Consider the following 15,455-nt stretch of genomic DNA (forward strand, 5'->3'; position numbering starts at 1 on the left):
TTTTATTATTGATTTTCTTTATTCTGTCAGTATTCTTTGCAGTCAAACCATAACCTCATTCAAGTGGTGCATTTGCGATCAGGCCCTGGTAATTTTGCTATACTTAAGCACAAGGAGAGTTAAACAATCGTGTGCATTGTCATTTTGATAAACATTTCTCCTAATGCTTTTGGTGATGCGGTCAGGAAAGCTTGCTCGCTGTTCAGTTACAATCACTGGTGAGGCATAATGAAATGTGAACAATGTTATTATATAGCATAAGCTGATTTTGTGTTAATACAGCTTATCTTGTCATGGTTTGCTTTAATGTATCTGAATCTACAATATTTTAAAAGCATAAGCGCACGCCCAGACATGCTTAATAAGAAAGGTACTCCACTCAAAGTTTCACATTTCAACCGGTGGTTTCATTCAATAACGTCCAGGGCACTTTTGCGAATGTCAGTTTGTGTATGTTTTTTCTAAGGCTTGCTGTATGAAATGAGCATGAAACTTTTTTCCAATCTGTATGGTTTAAGAACTTGTGGGTTATGGTTAGAACACCCGAGGTACTTGCCTTATTTCGGAGAGGTTGTTTTTTTAAATGTCAAATTGTGTAGTTTTAAATGATCAGCTTTCTCTTTCTCAAGACAGTATTTTTATTGAACTCCATTGCAGGTTGGAACTGATGGGAATAAGTACCAGCACCATGTCAAACATGATAGTTCACCTAAATATCTAATTGACAAAAAATATACATCAAGGTATACCAGCATGGATATTTGACTGAATAAAAGCATCCAAAATACAAAATTCATCTCGGTTTTTCCCTATTTATATCCATCACATTAACCTATGAAAATATGAATATACTAAACAATCCACATCTGTCCAAACACACTATATAGTAACCTGCGGTCATAGAGCACAGGTTAAACACTTGATAAGCACTTTTGCTTTCCTTTCTTTTTCGGTTTTCTGATTTTCGTAGGATTCGGGATGATTTTCTTTACTTTCAGAGGCTGGAGGATTAAAGGCGACGCGTCAGTGGCTTCATCCGACATTTCTTCTAATTTCCTCTTCTGCCCCTTTAACGCGTCGGCCAGCTTTTCCTCGGCTTTCGCTGTTGAATCCGTCGGAATCCAAGCCACTTTGAGCGGCGGAACCACAGGTGTGATCGCGCGGACCACATCCTCGAACACCTCGGCGCCGCGTTTGAATCCCAGCGCCAGGACGCACTTGAGACCCAGCAGCCCCGCGAGACTCTCGCTCAGACTGGGCACCTGGCAGGCGGGCACCGACCTCGTTTTACTCAGCGGGATTAAATGGCACGTCATGTGTGCTGGCCTTACCGAATTACACACGAGCACCAAACTCAGTTCATTCCTCTCCAGGCCTTTGGTGACCTCGTTGATGCCGATGGCCAGTTGTTTCCTCGCGGTCGGGATGGTCCAGCCCGGCTCGGTGGGCTTAGAGGGGGTCTGTACACTCTCTGCGGGTTCAGGAGCTGGTTTTTGGTCCTCAGTGGGTTTTGATGCCTGTTTTCTTGACCTCCTTCTGCTGCCCCACTCGCGAAACCTATTGACACGTTGTTTCTGAAGCCCGACAGCAGATAGTTTGACTTTAAGTGTGTTCAGTATGAAATGCTTGTGTTCTCTTTCCAGTGGACTCCAGTGAATGCTGTATGGGCTATTCAGTGAAGTTTTTACTGGTATGGGCTTCTTTTTTTCTTTCTTCGTTGCTCCTTTCGCTGGGGTAGACATTCTTTCTGGAAACCTGCTTTTAAGCAAAATTCAGCATTAATAATTACAATGAGGCATGCAACATCACATTAAAACTCTTTTATATAGTTGTAGTTGAACCAAGACGTATAATTATCAGCAGTTATACAAACCTAATAAAATAGCCTGATATCAGCCGTTAAAGGTTTAATTTCCAGAGCGTGTGCTCTTTCCTCCGTGCGCAGACATGTTGTTGTTGAAGGTCTTCTTCTGTGGTCACACCATAAATCGTTCAAGGTTCCTAAAACACACAGTGCCATCTAGTGACGGACTGTCCGCAGAGCTGTTGGCTGGATATCATTTTAGTCATGTACTATCATTTACAAATATAGCTCATAAATATTTTATAAGAAACAAAATATAGAATTTATATTATTATCATTATTAATTATATAAATATAACTATTTTTTACTTGAATTTGATTCAATTAAAAGTTCACTGGCTTTTAAAAGGATTTATATAATTTACCATTCTAAACAGTTGTATGTATTTTTAAATAGAGAGAGAGAGAGCGAGAGAGAGAGAGAGAGAGAGAGAAAATAGTTACGTAACCTGTGCTTTTTGTGTCCTGACAACCAATCTATATAAATGACTAGGCCTATATAAATATAAATACATAAATATAAATTCTCTATTATAGATCAGTGGTCCTGACACTGCTGTTTATTTTGGTACTGTAAGACTTCTTTAGCAAACTATGTGATTTTATTTTCCAGCATTATTGTTTTGTTTTTCCTAATATTGATGAGCACTTTGTTTTATTATTGTATTATTCATTGTTTGGTCTACTGGAAAATGATATTAAAAAATACAATAAAGACAAAAAAAAATAAAGAATATATGAGCTACCTTAATAAATACATTTTATATCAAATTTTGGTTTAAAAAAAAAACAGCTTTGTTTGATTTGTTTTTATGTTTATATTATATAAACATAAAATATTGAATCCGCCTCCGTCTGTTAGTTATAGTGCCTGCTCACTTTTGCCCTGGCCCACCCAAAAATAAAATTCTGCCTATGCCACTGGATCAGACTATGTGACGCTTTTTTTCTTTTTCTTTTTTCTTGCTGGAAGTGTAGAGCTTGATTATATTATTATAGGATCACAGAAAAAAACTAAGTCATGATGTCTATGGCTGTAGGCTGAATTTGAGCAGTATGCAGAGGATGTAAAGAAAGTGAAGACCAGACCTACAGACGAAGAGCTGCTGGATTTGTATGGTCTCTACAATCTCCTTAGTTTTAAGTAGATATTAAAATTTAATTATGAAAAAGCTACAAGATTAGTTTATTTTTTTATTTTTATGTGATATAGATTAACAGATTAAAAGATAATTAACTTGGCTTCATAGAGATACCACCTGATTCTATCTCATTACAAGTCAGATGAGACCTAAAGATGTAAGCATATAATATTGTAATTGAATAAAGCTGTCAAATATCATGGTAAGGTTCTCCTGTTTATTTTATATATTCTAACACAATGTTAAATTCTGCTGGGCGTTTTCATGTATTGCTTCATTAGTATTAGCTGAGTCCTCAGACTTGAGGACCAGTAATTGTGCCCTTACACACAAAGAGCTTTTTTGTCCTCTCAGTGTGCTCACTGAAGCATAGTCATCACAACAGCTCTTTGGATCGGATGCAGAATGCAAGACATGGAAACTTTGCCAAGGCCAGGCTTTGTACAGTGTTGCCAAATCAGGGGGAAATCAGCACTCGGGAACAGATGCCAGAAAACTCTTGAGTGAATCAATCAGGTGTAATTGTAACAAACCATTAATTTAAGTAGGCTACCTACTATTTAAATAACCTTACTAACTAAGGTTATTTAAATGACCTTTTTTCAAGTCAAAAGTTGTTTTGTTAAGCACAGTATAAAATCTTTAGGCTATATTGTGGGGAAGTTGTGGCCTAATGGTTAGAGAGTCGGACTCATAACCCAAAGGTTGTGGGTTTGAGTCTCGTATCGGCAGGGATTGTACAGCACTCTCTCCCACCTTTATTACCACGACTGAGGTGCCCTTGAGCAAGGCACTGCACCCTGGGCACCCCTCCGTGTGTGTGGCTGCCCACTGCTCCGTGTGTGTGTGTGTGTGTGTGTGTGTGCACTTTGGATAGGTAAATGCAGAGCACTAATTCTGAGTATGGGTCAACATGCTTGGCCACATGTCACGTCACTTTCACTTTATATATAGTCAATGATGTGACTGTGATATGTTATTTTTGTCTGGATCATCATAAATCGTTCAAGGTTCCTAAAACACACAGTGCCATCTAGTGACGGACTGTCCGCAGAGCTGTTGGCTGGATATCATTTTAGTCATGTACTATCATTTACAAATATAGCTCATAAATATTTTATAAGAAACAAAATATAGAATTTATATTATTATCATTATTAATTATATAAATATAACTATTTTTTACTTGAATTTGATTCAATTAAAAGTTCACTGGCTTTTAAAAGGATTTATATAATTTACCATTCTAAACAATAAACTGTATTTTTAAATAGAGAGAGAGAGAGAGAGAGAGAGAGAAAATAGTTACGTAACCTGTGCTTTTTGTGTCCTGACAACCAATCTATATAAATGACTAGGCCTATATAAATATAAATACATAAATATAAATTCTCTATTATAGATCAGTGGTCCTGACACTGCTGTTTATTTTGGTACTGTAAGACTTCTTTAGCAAACTATGTGATTTTATTTTCCAGCATTATTGTTTTGTTTTTCCTAATATTGATGAGCACTTTGTTTTATTATTGTATTATTCATTGTTTGGTCTACTGGAAAATGATATTAAAAAATACAATAAAGACAAAAAAAAATAAAGAATATATGAGCTACCTTAATAAATACATTTTATATCAAATTTTGGTTTAAAAAAAAAACAGCTTTGTTTGATTTGTTTTTATGTTTATATTATATAAACATAAAATATTGAATCCGCCTCCGTCTGTTAGTTATAGTGCCTGCTCACTTTTGCCCTGGCCCACCCAAAAATAAAATTCTGCCTATGCCACTGGATCAGACTATGTGACGCTTTTTTTCTTTTTCTTTTTTCTTGCTGGAAGTGTAGAGCTTGATTATATTATTATAGGATCACAGAAAAAAACTAAGTCATGATGTCTATGGCTGTAGGCTGAATTTGAGCAGTATGCAGAGGATGTAAAGAAAGTGAAGACCAGACCTACAGACGAAGAGCTGCTGGATTTGTATGGTCTCTACAATCTCCTTAGTTTTAAGTAGATATTAAAATTTAATTATGAAAAAGCTACAAGATTAGTTTATTTTTTTATTTTTATGTGATATAGATTAACAGATTAAAAGATAATTAACTTGGCTTCATAGAGATACCACCTGATTCTATCTCATTACAAGTCAGATGAGACCTAAAGATGTAAGCATATAATATTGTAATTGAATAAAGCTGTCAAATATCATGGTAAGGTTCTCCTGTTTATTTTATATATTCTAACACAATGTTAAATTCTGCTGGGCGTTTTCATGTATTGCTTCATTAGTATTAGCTGAGTCCTCAGACTTGAGGACCAGTAATTGTGCCCTTACACACAAAGAGCTTTTTTGTCCTCTCAGTGTGCTCACTGAAGCATAGTCATCACAACAGCTCTTTGGATCGGATGCAGAATGCAAGACATGGAAACTTTGCCAAGGCCAGGCTTTGTACAGTGTTGCCAAATCAGGGGGAAATCAGCACTCGGGAACAGATGCCAGAAAACTCTTGAGTGAATCAATCAGGTGTAATTGTAACAAACCATTAATTTAAGTAGGCTACCTACTATTTAAATAACCTTACTAACTAAGGTTATTTAAATGACCTTTTTTCAAGTCAAAAGTTGTTTTGTTAAGCACAGTATAAAATCTTTAGGCTATATTGTGGGGAAGTTGTGGCCTAATGGTTAGAGAGTCGGACTCATAACCCAAAGGTTGTGGGTTTGAGTCTCGTATCGGCAGGGATTGTACAGCACTCTCTCCCACCTTTATTACCACGACTGAGGTGCCCTTGAGCAAGGCACTGCACCCTGGGCGCCGCAGCAAAAAAATGGCTGCCCACTGCTCCGCGTGGGTGGGGGGGTGAGCTGAGTCCTCAGACTTGAGGACCAGTAATTGTGCCCTTACACACAAAGAGCTTTTTTGTCCTCTCAGTGTGCTCACTGAAGCATAGTCATCACAACAGCTCTTTGGATCGGATGCAGAATGCAAGACATGGAAACTTTGCCAAGGCCAGGCTTTGTACAGTGTTGCCAAATCAGGGGGAAATCAGCACTCGGGAACAGATGCCAGAAAACTCTTGAGTGAATCAATCAGGTGTAATTGTAACAAACCATTAATTTAAGTAGGCTACCTACTATTTAAATAACCTTACTAACTAAGGTTATTTAAATGACCTTTTTTCAAGTCAAAAGTTGTTTTGTTAAGCACAGTATAAAATCTTTAGGCTATATTGTGGGGAAGTTGTGGCCTAATGGTTAGAGAGTCGGACTCATAACCCAAAGGTTGTGGGTTTGAGTCTCGTATCGGCAGGGATTGTACAGCACTCTCTCCCACCTTTATTACCACGACTGAGGTGCCCTTGAGCAAGGCACTGCACCCTGGGCGCCGCAGCAAAAAAATGGCTGCCCACTGCTCCGTGTGTGTGTGTGTGTGTGTGTGTGTGTGCACTTTGGATAGGTAAATGCAGAGCACTAATTCTGAGTATGGGTCACCATGCTTGGCCACATGTCACGTCACTTTCACTTTATATATAGTCAATGATGTGACTGTGATATGTTATTTTTGTCTGGATCATTTATTGTATTAAAATGTAGCCTACATTAAAGAAAGCATATTTTGACTTTTTCATGAAAATTGTCGTTTTAAGTCAAATGGAGTTTTCCTAAGAAAAACTTCATGACATTCGTGACACATGATATTTGAATGAATGGATGAATCTAAGTTTTCAAACGTTTTTGAACATACAGATTTTTTGTAATCCCACACATTTATTAAATAATTAATAACAGCGCTTTTTGTGTTACATACTGGAAAATGTTTTAAAATGTCTGAAAGCATTTATTTAGCCTAAATGAACACAGAATATTTCATTCATTCATTCACGATTCGCTGCTTGCCGGCACGGTCCCGCTGAACCTTTATTTTGAAATCTGTTCAGGCAGGCAGCCATGTTGATCGAGTCATTGTTATTGTTTTTGACTTCACGTTCAGTAATTCGGGCAAAGGTAACGGGAGCGAGTCCCGATCTGGCGTTGAATGTGCACGTCGAGGTTCTTCAGTAAATTATCAAGACGTTTCTGTTTCTGCATTGCTACAGTCTCTTGTCTCACTGAGGTTAGTCACTTGGAAAATGTTTTTGTTTATATTATGTCTCTTCATCATTACCAGCATATGTTTTTATGCGTTTTGAATTTTGTATATGGACATAGAGGAGTTTGTGAGAAAATGAGAGGAAATCCTGCATCATTCTGTATGTGGCTGCCCACTGCTCCGGGTGTGTGTTCACTACTGTGTGTGTGTGTGTGTGTGTTCACTACTGTGTGTGTGTGTGTGCGCGCACTTGGATGGGTTAAATGCAGAGCACTAATTCTGAGTATGGGTCACCATGCTTGGCCACATGTCACGTCACTTTCACTTTATATATAGTCAATGATGTGACTGTGATATGTTATTTTTGTCTGGATCATTTATTGTATTAAAATGTAGCCTACATTAAAGAAAGCATATTTTGACTTTTTCATGAAAATTGTCGTTTTAAGTCAAATGGAGTTTTCCTAAGAAAAACTTCATGACATTCGTGACACATGATATTTGAATGAATGGATGAATCTAAGTTTTCAAACGTTTTTGAACATACAGATTTTTTGTAATCCCACACATTTATTAAATAATTAATAACAGCGCTTTTTGTGTTACATACTGGAAAATGTTTTAAAATGTCTGAAAGCATTTATTTAGCCTAAATGAACAGAATATTTCATTCATTCATTCACGATTCGCTGCTTGCCGTCACGGTCCCGCTGAACCTTTATTTTGAAATCTGTTCAGGCAGGCAGCCATGTTGATCGAGTCATTGTTATTGTTTTTGACTTCACGTTCAGTAATTCGGGCAAAGGTAACGGGAGCGAGTCCCGATCTGGCGTTGAATGTGCACGTCGAGGTTCTTCAGTAAATTATCAAGACGTTTCTGTTTCTGCATTGCTACAGTCTCTTGTCTCACTGAGGTTAGTCACTTGGAAAATGTTTTTGTTTATATTATGTCTCTTCATCATTACCAGCATATGTTTTTATGCGTTTTGAATTTTGTATATGTAACGTTATATGCCTGATGAAGTGATTTCAGTCATTTATTTATGCATTACTGCTTTAAATACAGAGTGAATCCTGCACTGAAAGTCACTGCGTCAAGTGCACGTCTCTAGGGGGAGTAAACCCAAACAGATTGTGCAGAAGTGTATTTGTAATCTCATATCATACGAATGGACATGCTGCCACTGAGTCTTTCTGGCTATTCGTCTGGTTTGATTGGCAGTTGAATCAGTCCAGTAACGATGGATAATCAGGTGTTCGAGTCCAGTGCGGAGCGGACATTTCAGTATCAGAGCAGCCTCCCTCCTCTGCCTGTGCCCGATCTACACGACTCTCTGAACAAATACCTGCATGCAGGTGAGAGGTCAACATAAGCCCTCGAGCTCAAACCTGTGTTACATGGGATAGAAATCAAGTTTGCTTAAAGAAAAAAAGAGTTGTTGACTATTAAAGTGCAGACTGCACTAAATTCATTTGTATTTTTTTGTATTTTTTTTTTATAGTAAATACAGGCACTGCCTGAGCTGTTTTAGTTTGTCTTTCTATTAAAAATCATTGAAATTAATCACACACACACACACACACACAGGCACACACAGCATGTTTAAGCTGGAGTACTAAAGTCACCTAAACTAAAATGAACATTAAATAAATAAAGCTGTATAGAAAACTAATAAAAAAAGATGAAACCATTACTAAAATTTCAATTTGAAAACAAAAATTATAAAAAATAAAAGCTGATTTAAAATAAAATAAAAAAATACTATAACATAAATAATACTAAAATGACTCTGGTCTGTGTCAGTGTTCCATAAAAGGCATCTAATAAGACTGATCATTATATATAAAGTTTATATATTATGATATTTATGATTATTTATTTACTTTTATGGAACTTTAAATATTACATGTACAAATGATGGTAGTTTATTATATTATAAAATACCTCAATTTGTACATGTAATATTTTATTACATATAAGTTTATTGTTCATACATTAACATAACATTGTTGGTCAGATTTGTGAGCAACACAATGCCCCATTTTTAAACTAAAATATTGAACTGAATGATTTACTTGATAAAATTGTAGATTGTTACATTGAATGAAATGTTAATATTAAAAAATAAATAAATAAATTGTAACTTTGTGTTTTGCAACTTCTATTGGGTATTGTTAAACAACTAAATGTTTTTTACTTTTTTAAAACTTTTTTTTTCTCAGAAAAGACATTAAGTTTATTTTATAGGGTAATGAGTAAAATACATGTGTTGGGAAACTGCGTTATTATTTTTAATTATTTTTCCAGTAAAACCTTTTGCATCTGAGGAGGAGTTTCAAGCCACAGAGGCTATTGTGAAACGCTTTGAGGAGGGCATCGGACAACAGCTACAACAGAAGCTTCTGAGGAGAGCCAAGAGCAGGAGCAACTGGGTAATAGGCCTTTTTTGTTTTTTTGCGCACCGCTCTGTTTGAGCCAGACTATGGAATCACTTAACTGACATGTATTTTCGTATTTAGACTTTATTTGAACCTGCCATTTGTTCTTCAGCTTGAAGACTGGTGGCTGGACACAGCATATCTAGAGGCACGCATCCCCTCTCAGCTGAATGTGAATTTTGGAGGTCCTACAGCCTACGTGGAGCACTGCTGGCCTGTACGTGATGGCACACAGCTGGAGAGGACCAGCTTGAATTTGTGGTTCACCCTCCAGTACTGGGACCTTATCCGCACGTAAGTGATCGTTTATGTGAACGAATAGACAGCCGGTGTAGTAAATGTCTTTCAAAAGTGTTTCATTTCTGATTGTGAATGGCTTGTTTTTGTCTGCATCAGTAATATATTAACTGTGTAATATGGCTATTTGTTTGTATTTGCTGATACTCATTAGGGAGAGGCTTGCCATTCATAAAGCAGGAACTATGCCCTTTGACATGGATCAGTTCCGCATGCTCTTCTGCACCTGCAAAGTGCCTGGTGTCAATAAAGACACCATCCTCAACTTCTTCAAAACAGGTTAGGCATATGCATGCTTGTTTGTATGCATAAATGTGTCCATATGTTCCTTTATGCTGGATGTGTGATCACTTTGTTGTAGAGAGAGAAGGACCCTGCCCTTCTCACATGATAGTGATGTGTCGTGGGAGGGTCTTCACATTTGATGCTCTCTGTGATGGACGTATCCTCACTCCCCCAGAGCTGTTGAGGTATAGTGCCAAGTGTCCTAGTTTTCAGTGATTCAGCATATTGGTTTTATTGATCCAGTGAAATCTGTATGTCTTTATTTTGTGTGATTATGCACAATCATTGTTCTTGGCTGTATTCTGAATGGAATACTACTTCCTGAATACTGCGGGGTATACACTGTTACTGTATACTGCCTACTATTATTCCAAACAATATTGTATGATAAATGCTCCACATAGTAGTATGCTACATTATTGTCATCATGTTACGTGTTAAATTCTTCAAGTGGTGTCCATTCAACATGTCGGAGATTAAAATTATTCAAGTAAATTTTGCATTTTTATCCAAATGTAAATTTTCAAAATGAATATTGTTTTCAACACTGATAATAAGGAATGTTTCTTGAGCACCAAATCAGCATTAGAAGGATTTCTGGAGGATCACGTGACACTGAAGACTGGAGTAATGACACCTGATAGCTTTGCCATCACGTGAATTAATTGCATTTAAAAATATATTATAAAAGAAAACAGACATTTTCAAATATTGTAATATTTCACATTATTACGGTTTTTCTCTATTTTTGATCAAATAAATGCAGCCAAATTAATGAGCATAAGAGACTTCTTTCAAAGACATTAAAATGTCTTACTGACCCCAAACTTTTGCATGGTAGTGAACTATATGGAATGTGCACAGTATGCATGCTATATACTGCAGCAAAGCAGCACGCTATTCCACACATAGTCCTTGTTTTCTTTAGGCAGCTCACTTACATTAAAGAATGCTGTGATGGAGAGCCGGAGGGGGATGGAGTGAGCGCTCTCACCACTGAGGAAAGGACACGCTGGGCAAAGGTAAGAGCCACGCCCTCCACGGAAGCACATCAACCAATCACAGTACAGTATGCAAATGAACTCATTCTACACTCTATAAAGGATGTGAAAATATTGTGAAAGACCTTCACTAGAGTTTCAACAACAGTTTATAAATCTTTGCTGAAGGGTTATCATGACGAGATTTTTCATGTGTCTGTCTCTTCAGGCTCGGGAGTATCTGATCTCCATTGATCCTGTGAATAAGACCATACTAGAGACTATTCAGAGCTCTTTATTTGTGCTCGCCCTGGACGATGCCAAGCCCTATTCCAGCCCTGAAAACTACACACAGGTTGAGCACATACAGACACACTTGTACGAGGACAGTCATGAATGTCACTCAGATACTGTACTTGTTCCAGGTATGATATTTTCAGCCATTTTTATCTTTTGATAGTTGACCCACCTGGCATTAACTGGTGACCCCACGATCCGCTGGGGTGATAAATCTTACGATCTGATCTGCTTCTCTAATGGGACCTTCGCTTCTAACTGTGATGTAAATACAACCATTGATTATGGCAACATTTTTAGAATTTGTGTATATTTTTTTTTTACATACATTACTGTTCAAAAATTTGGGATTAATATGATTTCTAAAAAAAAAATAGTTTTATTCAGAAAGGATGCAGTAAATTGGTCAGAAGTGACTTTTACATTGTTACAAACTTTTATATTTCAAATAAATGCTGATCTTTTGAACTTTCAATTCATCAAAGAATCCTGAAAATATGTATCATGCTTTCCACAAAAATATTAGGCAACTCTTTTCAACATGGATAATAATAGAAAATGTTTCCTGAGCAGCAAATCAGCATATTAGAATGGTTTCTGGAGTAATGGCTGCTTAAAATTCAGCTTTTACATTTTTCAGATTTTAAATTGTAATAATAATTTAATTGTAATAATGTTTCAGAATCCTTACTGTATTTCTGTATTATATACTGTATTATTCCTACTGTATTTTGTAATTTTTGAGCATAAGAGACTTCTTTCAAAAACATTTTAAAAATCTTATCAACCCCTGAATAGTAATTATATCACACAGTGTGAAGTGAAATGAAGTATAATTATGTCACACTCAGTGATTATGTGTGCATTCATTCCAAACATGACATTATTTTGATTAATGTGATCAGAAAACACGTTTTTAAGTCTTAAAGTTACCGGTAGCTATTGCAGTGCATGTCTGTGTCAGTCATGATATAAATACATAAATGAATAATAATCACATTTTAATGTCATTATTGTCTATGTATTTGTTTGTTTTAAAGCATGCACCATATGATGCCATGGTTTTGGTATCTAATGGATATTATGTAGATGAAAAATTGAGGGCCTGTGGTGGAGTGTGGAAGGTAAGACTGTGTTTATGTTTATTTGTGTATGTCATTTTATATGCGTGACTGTGCATGTTGAAATTATTATATGACTCCCAGGGTTCAAAGGTTGTGCGTGAGATGCCTGTGCCAGAGGAGCTGATATTCACCGTGGATGAGCGGGTGAGGAGAGACATCGCCCTGGCTAAAGAACAGTACAGTAAAAGTGTAAGTAACACATATTGTTAGTGAGTCTTTGTTATGCAATCCCATAATGCATTAATACAAACACAATACGCTGTAATCAGACGTGGTTTTTAGTAAACATAATTAAAAGCACTCATCTCAAAGCGTCTGTATCTACAGTCTCAGGACCTGCAGGTTGTCAGCTATGCCTTCACCTCCTTTGGAAAAGCAGCCATTAAGAAGAGAAAGCTTCACCCTGACACATTCGTACAGCTGGCTCTGCAGTTATCATACTACAGGCTACACGGAAAGTAAGTGTGTCAGATAACTGCCTGACTGAAAAATCAAAACACAGCCCTTGCTAAGTCTGGCATCTTTCTGTCTTTCATTCTCAGGCCTGGTAGTTGTTATGAGACCGCCACAACACGCCGTTTCTATCATGGCCGCACCGAGACCATGAGGCCCTGCACTGTGGAGGCTCAGCACTGGTGCAGAGCCATGTTGAACCCTACAGCCACTGTGAGTGCCTTGTGTCTAATAAATAAAGTGTTAGTTCAGCCGAAAATTAAAATGCTGTCATCATTTACTCATCCTCCAAACCTGTATGAACCATTCTCTTTCTTACGGTGAAAGAGTATCATAATTAGAGAATCATAAAGTTGTCCATACGGCTTGTGTTCTATATTACAGGAGCATGAAGGTGTTTTGCAGCATTGTGGCAAAGATTTTCAGCAAATAACGGTTTAAATTTCAGTCTGGTGTTCACACAAAGCTATCATATTGGTCATATGGTGTCTTTGGAATAGCTCACTATTTTTATTGTTTTTTCAGCTTTGTTTTTTAACGCTTGACAGCCCTCATCTCCATTCCCTTTCATTATTTGGAAAAGAGCAGCTAGGACATTTTGCTAATTTTTTTCCTTTTGTGTTTCATTTGTTTACTGTGGTACATCTGCTAGTTATAATTAAATTAAAACAAGTTTCAGAATTCCAGAAGTTTTAAGAGCTGAATGTTCTTTGGGGATCCTACTTTTTTTCTTTTTTTTTACCAATAAATGTACATGACTTTTCCGGTCATTTATGATTTACTGGCTAATATTTGAAAATATTTTTACTAAATTTCTGCCCGATTAAATATTTTAGAACTTGGAAATCACACTTTTAAAATCAGGACACCTCATATATCCAGGTTTTCCAAGAGCATGGGAACTCTGGTTTTCAAAGAAAAAAAAATGTTTAGGGGATTAATCTTGATTTTTAGTTGTTTAGTGCATTTTTACTTTTTTCCCCCTCTTATTTTAAATAATTTTAAGTCGTTGGAAGTTTGCTGAGGCCCCAGGCTCCTGGTTGAGAAACACTGTTCTTGACATTTGGTTTGCTTTGATGGCTTTTTTGTTGTCTTTTTTATACAGACTGAAGAGAAAAGGCAAGCTTTAAATGCAGCCTTCAGAAAACATAACAAGCTGATGGCAGAGGCACAGGATGGAAAAGGTTTGTGTGTGTCAGTGTGATAATATTTACATTGTGTAATAGATAATATGGCAGGGACCAATGTTTGAATGATCTTTGCACATTTCAGGCTTTGACAGACACCTCCTGGGTTTGTACCTGATTGCCAAGGAGGAGGGTCTTTCTGTGCCTGAACTCTACACAGATTCGCTCTATACTAAGAGGTCTGACCCAACACTTTAATTCCCATGGTTCATTGCCAGGGTATTGATTTGTGTGTACTGCTGTAAAGGCAGTTTAATGCAACCCCTCTAGTGTCGTTTTGTATTTACAGTGGAGGAGGGGGGAGTTTTGTGCTTTCCACTAGTCTGGTGGGCTACACCACTGTATTGGGAGCAGTTGCACCCATGGTGCCGCACGGATATGGGTTTTTCTACCGCATTCGTGATGACAGGTTGGTTCATGTCATTACAATTTTAGATATTACAATATATTTTAGAATTCTATGTACACGACCTAGTATGAAAATTCATAAAAATAAATTACATTTTAAAATATATTCAAATAGAAAACAGTTATTTTAAATGTTAATATTTCACAATATTACTGTCTTTACTGTATTTTTGATCAAATTAAATGCAGCCTTAGTAAGCATAAGAGACTTCTTTTTTATAAACTTAAAAAAAAAAATTATTCTATCATATTATCATTAATTGTAATATTAATCTAATTTAATTAAATTCTGTATTTAATTTATTCTTTATTCTCATCCAGAATCGTTGCATCCTGCACCGCTTGGAAGTCCAACCCAGAGACAGATGCTGAAACCCTGTTTCACAACCTCTGCACCTCTTTACATGACATCATGCACATCACTTCCCAGTCCCAGCTGTAAAGCAGAGCATTCTGGGAAGTATAACCTAGTCTAACCTCACTGCTATAGTTATGCCGTTGAATTGTCTCAGACGTGACCTTGCCTTTAGACTGATCTACTATGCTGTGAATTTAAAATGGTTCATATGCTCCCTTGTTCGGTCATATCTAGAATGAATACAGTAGAATTCTGAAGAAATGTGGCGTTTATTTGAGAAAGTTGCCAGACATTAAGATAAGGTGATTTTTAGAAATAATCAGATTTAATACAGCAGGTGCTTTAAACTCTCATGTGCCTTCGGTTAGTAATCTCTGAATCATTTCAATCAGGAAATCCTCCTCTGAGGTAAGGCATGATTTTTAACCTACAGTTTTTGCTACATTAGCAGTCTTGCTTCCTGTTAAAGGGATAGTTCACCCAAAAATGAAAATTTTATGTTTATCTGCCTACCCCCAGGGCATCCAAGATG

At 36.8% G+C, this 15,455-nt stretch overlaps 2 protein-coding genes across 5 annotated transcripts; one reads left to right on the forward strand and one right to left on the reverse strand.

The window, feature by feature from the left end:
• Positions 1 to 2,025, reverse strand: rpp38 (ribonuclease P/MRP 38 subunit). 2 transcript variants are annotated; one of them, XM_016289175.1, is made up of 2 exons: positions 1,874 to 2,025; positions 1 to 1,758 (listed from the first exon to the last, which is right to left on the reverse strand). In XM_016289175.1, exon 2 carries the CDS (start codon positions 1,740 to 1,742, stop codon positions 912 to 914), a length of 831 nt encoding a protein of 276 aa, XP_016144661.1. In that variant the 5' UTR covers positions 1,743 to 1,758; positions 1,874 to 2,025; the 3' UTR covers positions 1 to 911. The 2 variants fall into 2 exon arrangements, with proteins under 2 accessions (XP_016144661.1, XP_016144660.1); XM_016289174.1 differs by having other exon boundaries at positions 1 to 1,755; positions 1,874 to 2,023.
• Positions 2,026 to 6,993: 4,968 nt separating this feature from the next.
• Positions 6,994 to 15,438, forward strand: LOC107597963 (peroxisomal carnitine O-octanoyltransferase-like). Of its 3 annotated transcripts, none has more exons than XM_016289178.1 (17): positions 6,994 to 7,119; positions 8,318 to 8,451; positions 9,404 to 9,528; positions 9,647 to 9,828; positions 9,986 to 10,110; positions 10,193 to 10,301; positions 11,045 to 11,138; positions 11,326 to 11,451; positions 11,557 to 11,658; positions 12,434 to 12,517; positions 12,599 to 12,706; positions 12,845 to 12,975; positions 13,060 to 13,183; positions 14,076 to 14,154; positions 14,243 to 14,336; positions 14,447 to 14,566; positions 14,887 to 15,438. In XM_016289178.1, the coding sequence occupies exons 2-17, from the start codon at positions 8,337 to 8,339 to the stop codon at positions 15,005 to 15,007; spliced, it is 1,839 nt and encodes a 612-aa protein (XP_016144664.1). In that variant the 5' UTR covers positions 6,994 to 7,119; positions 8,318 to 8,336; the 3' UTR covers positions 15,008 to 15,438. The 3 variants fall into 3 exon arrangements, with proteins under 3 accessions (XP_016144664.1, XP_016144663.1, XP_016144662.1); XM_016289177.1 differs by lacking the exon at positions 6,994 to 7,119 and adding an exon at positions 7,884 to 8,009 and having other exon boundaries at positions 8,162 to 8,451; XM_016289176.1 differs by lacking the exon at positions 6,994 to 7,119 and adding an exon at positions 7,884 to 8,009.
• The last annotated feature ends 17 nt before the right edge of the window (positions 15,439 to 15,455 follow it).

The sequence above is a fragment of the Sinocyclocheilus grahami genome, unplaced genomic scaffold (assembly GCF_001515645.1).
Source record: "Sinocyclocheilus grahami isolate Dianchi unplaced genomic scaffold, SAMN03320097.WGS_v1.1 scaffold242.1, whole genome shotgun sequence".
NCBI classification, from domain to species: Eukaryota; Metazoa; Chordata; class Actinopteri; order Cypriniformes; family Cyprinidae; genus Sinocyclocheilus; species Sinocyclocheilus grahami.

Coding starts and splice junctions, on each gene's coding strand:
- rpp38 (XM_016289175.1), bottom strand. CDS start 1,742: ATGTCTACCCCAGCGAAAGGAGCAACGAAGAAAGAAAAAAAGAAGCCC.
- LOC107597963 (XM_016289178.1), top strand. CDS start 8,337: ATGGATAATCAGGTGTTCGAGTCCAGTGCGGAGCGGACATTTCAGTAT. Junction 10,111..10,192: donor CCTCAACTTCTTCAAAACAG/GTTAGGCATATG, acceptor ACTTTGTTGTAG/AGAGAGAAGGACCCTGCCCT. Junction 13,184..14,075: donor TGTTGAACCCTACAGCCACT/GTGAGTGCCTTG, acceptor TTTTTTATACAG/ACTGAAGAGAAAAGGCAAGC.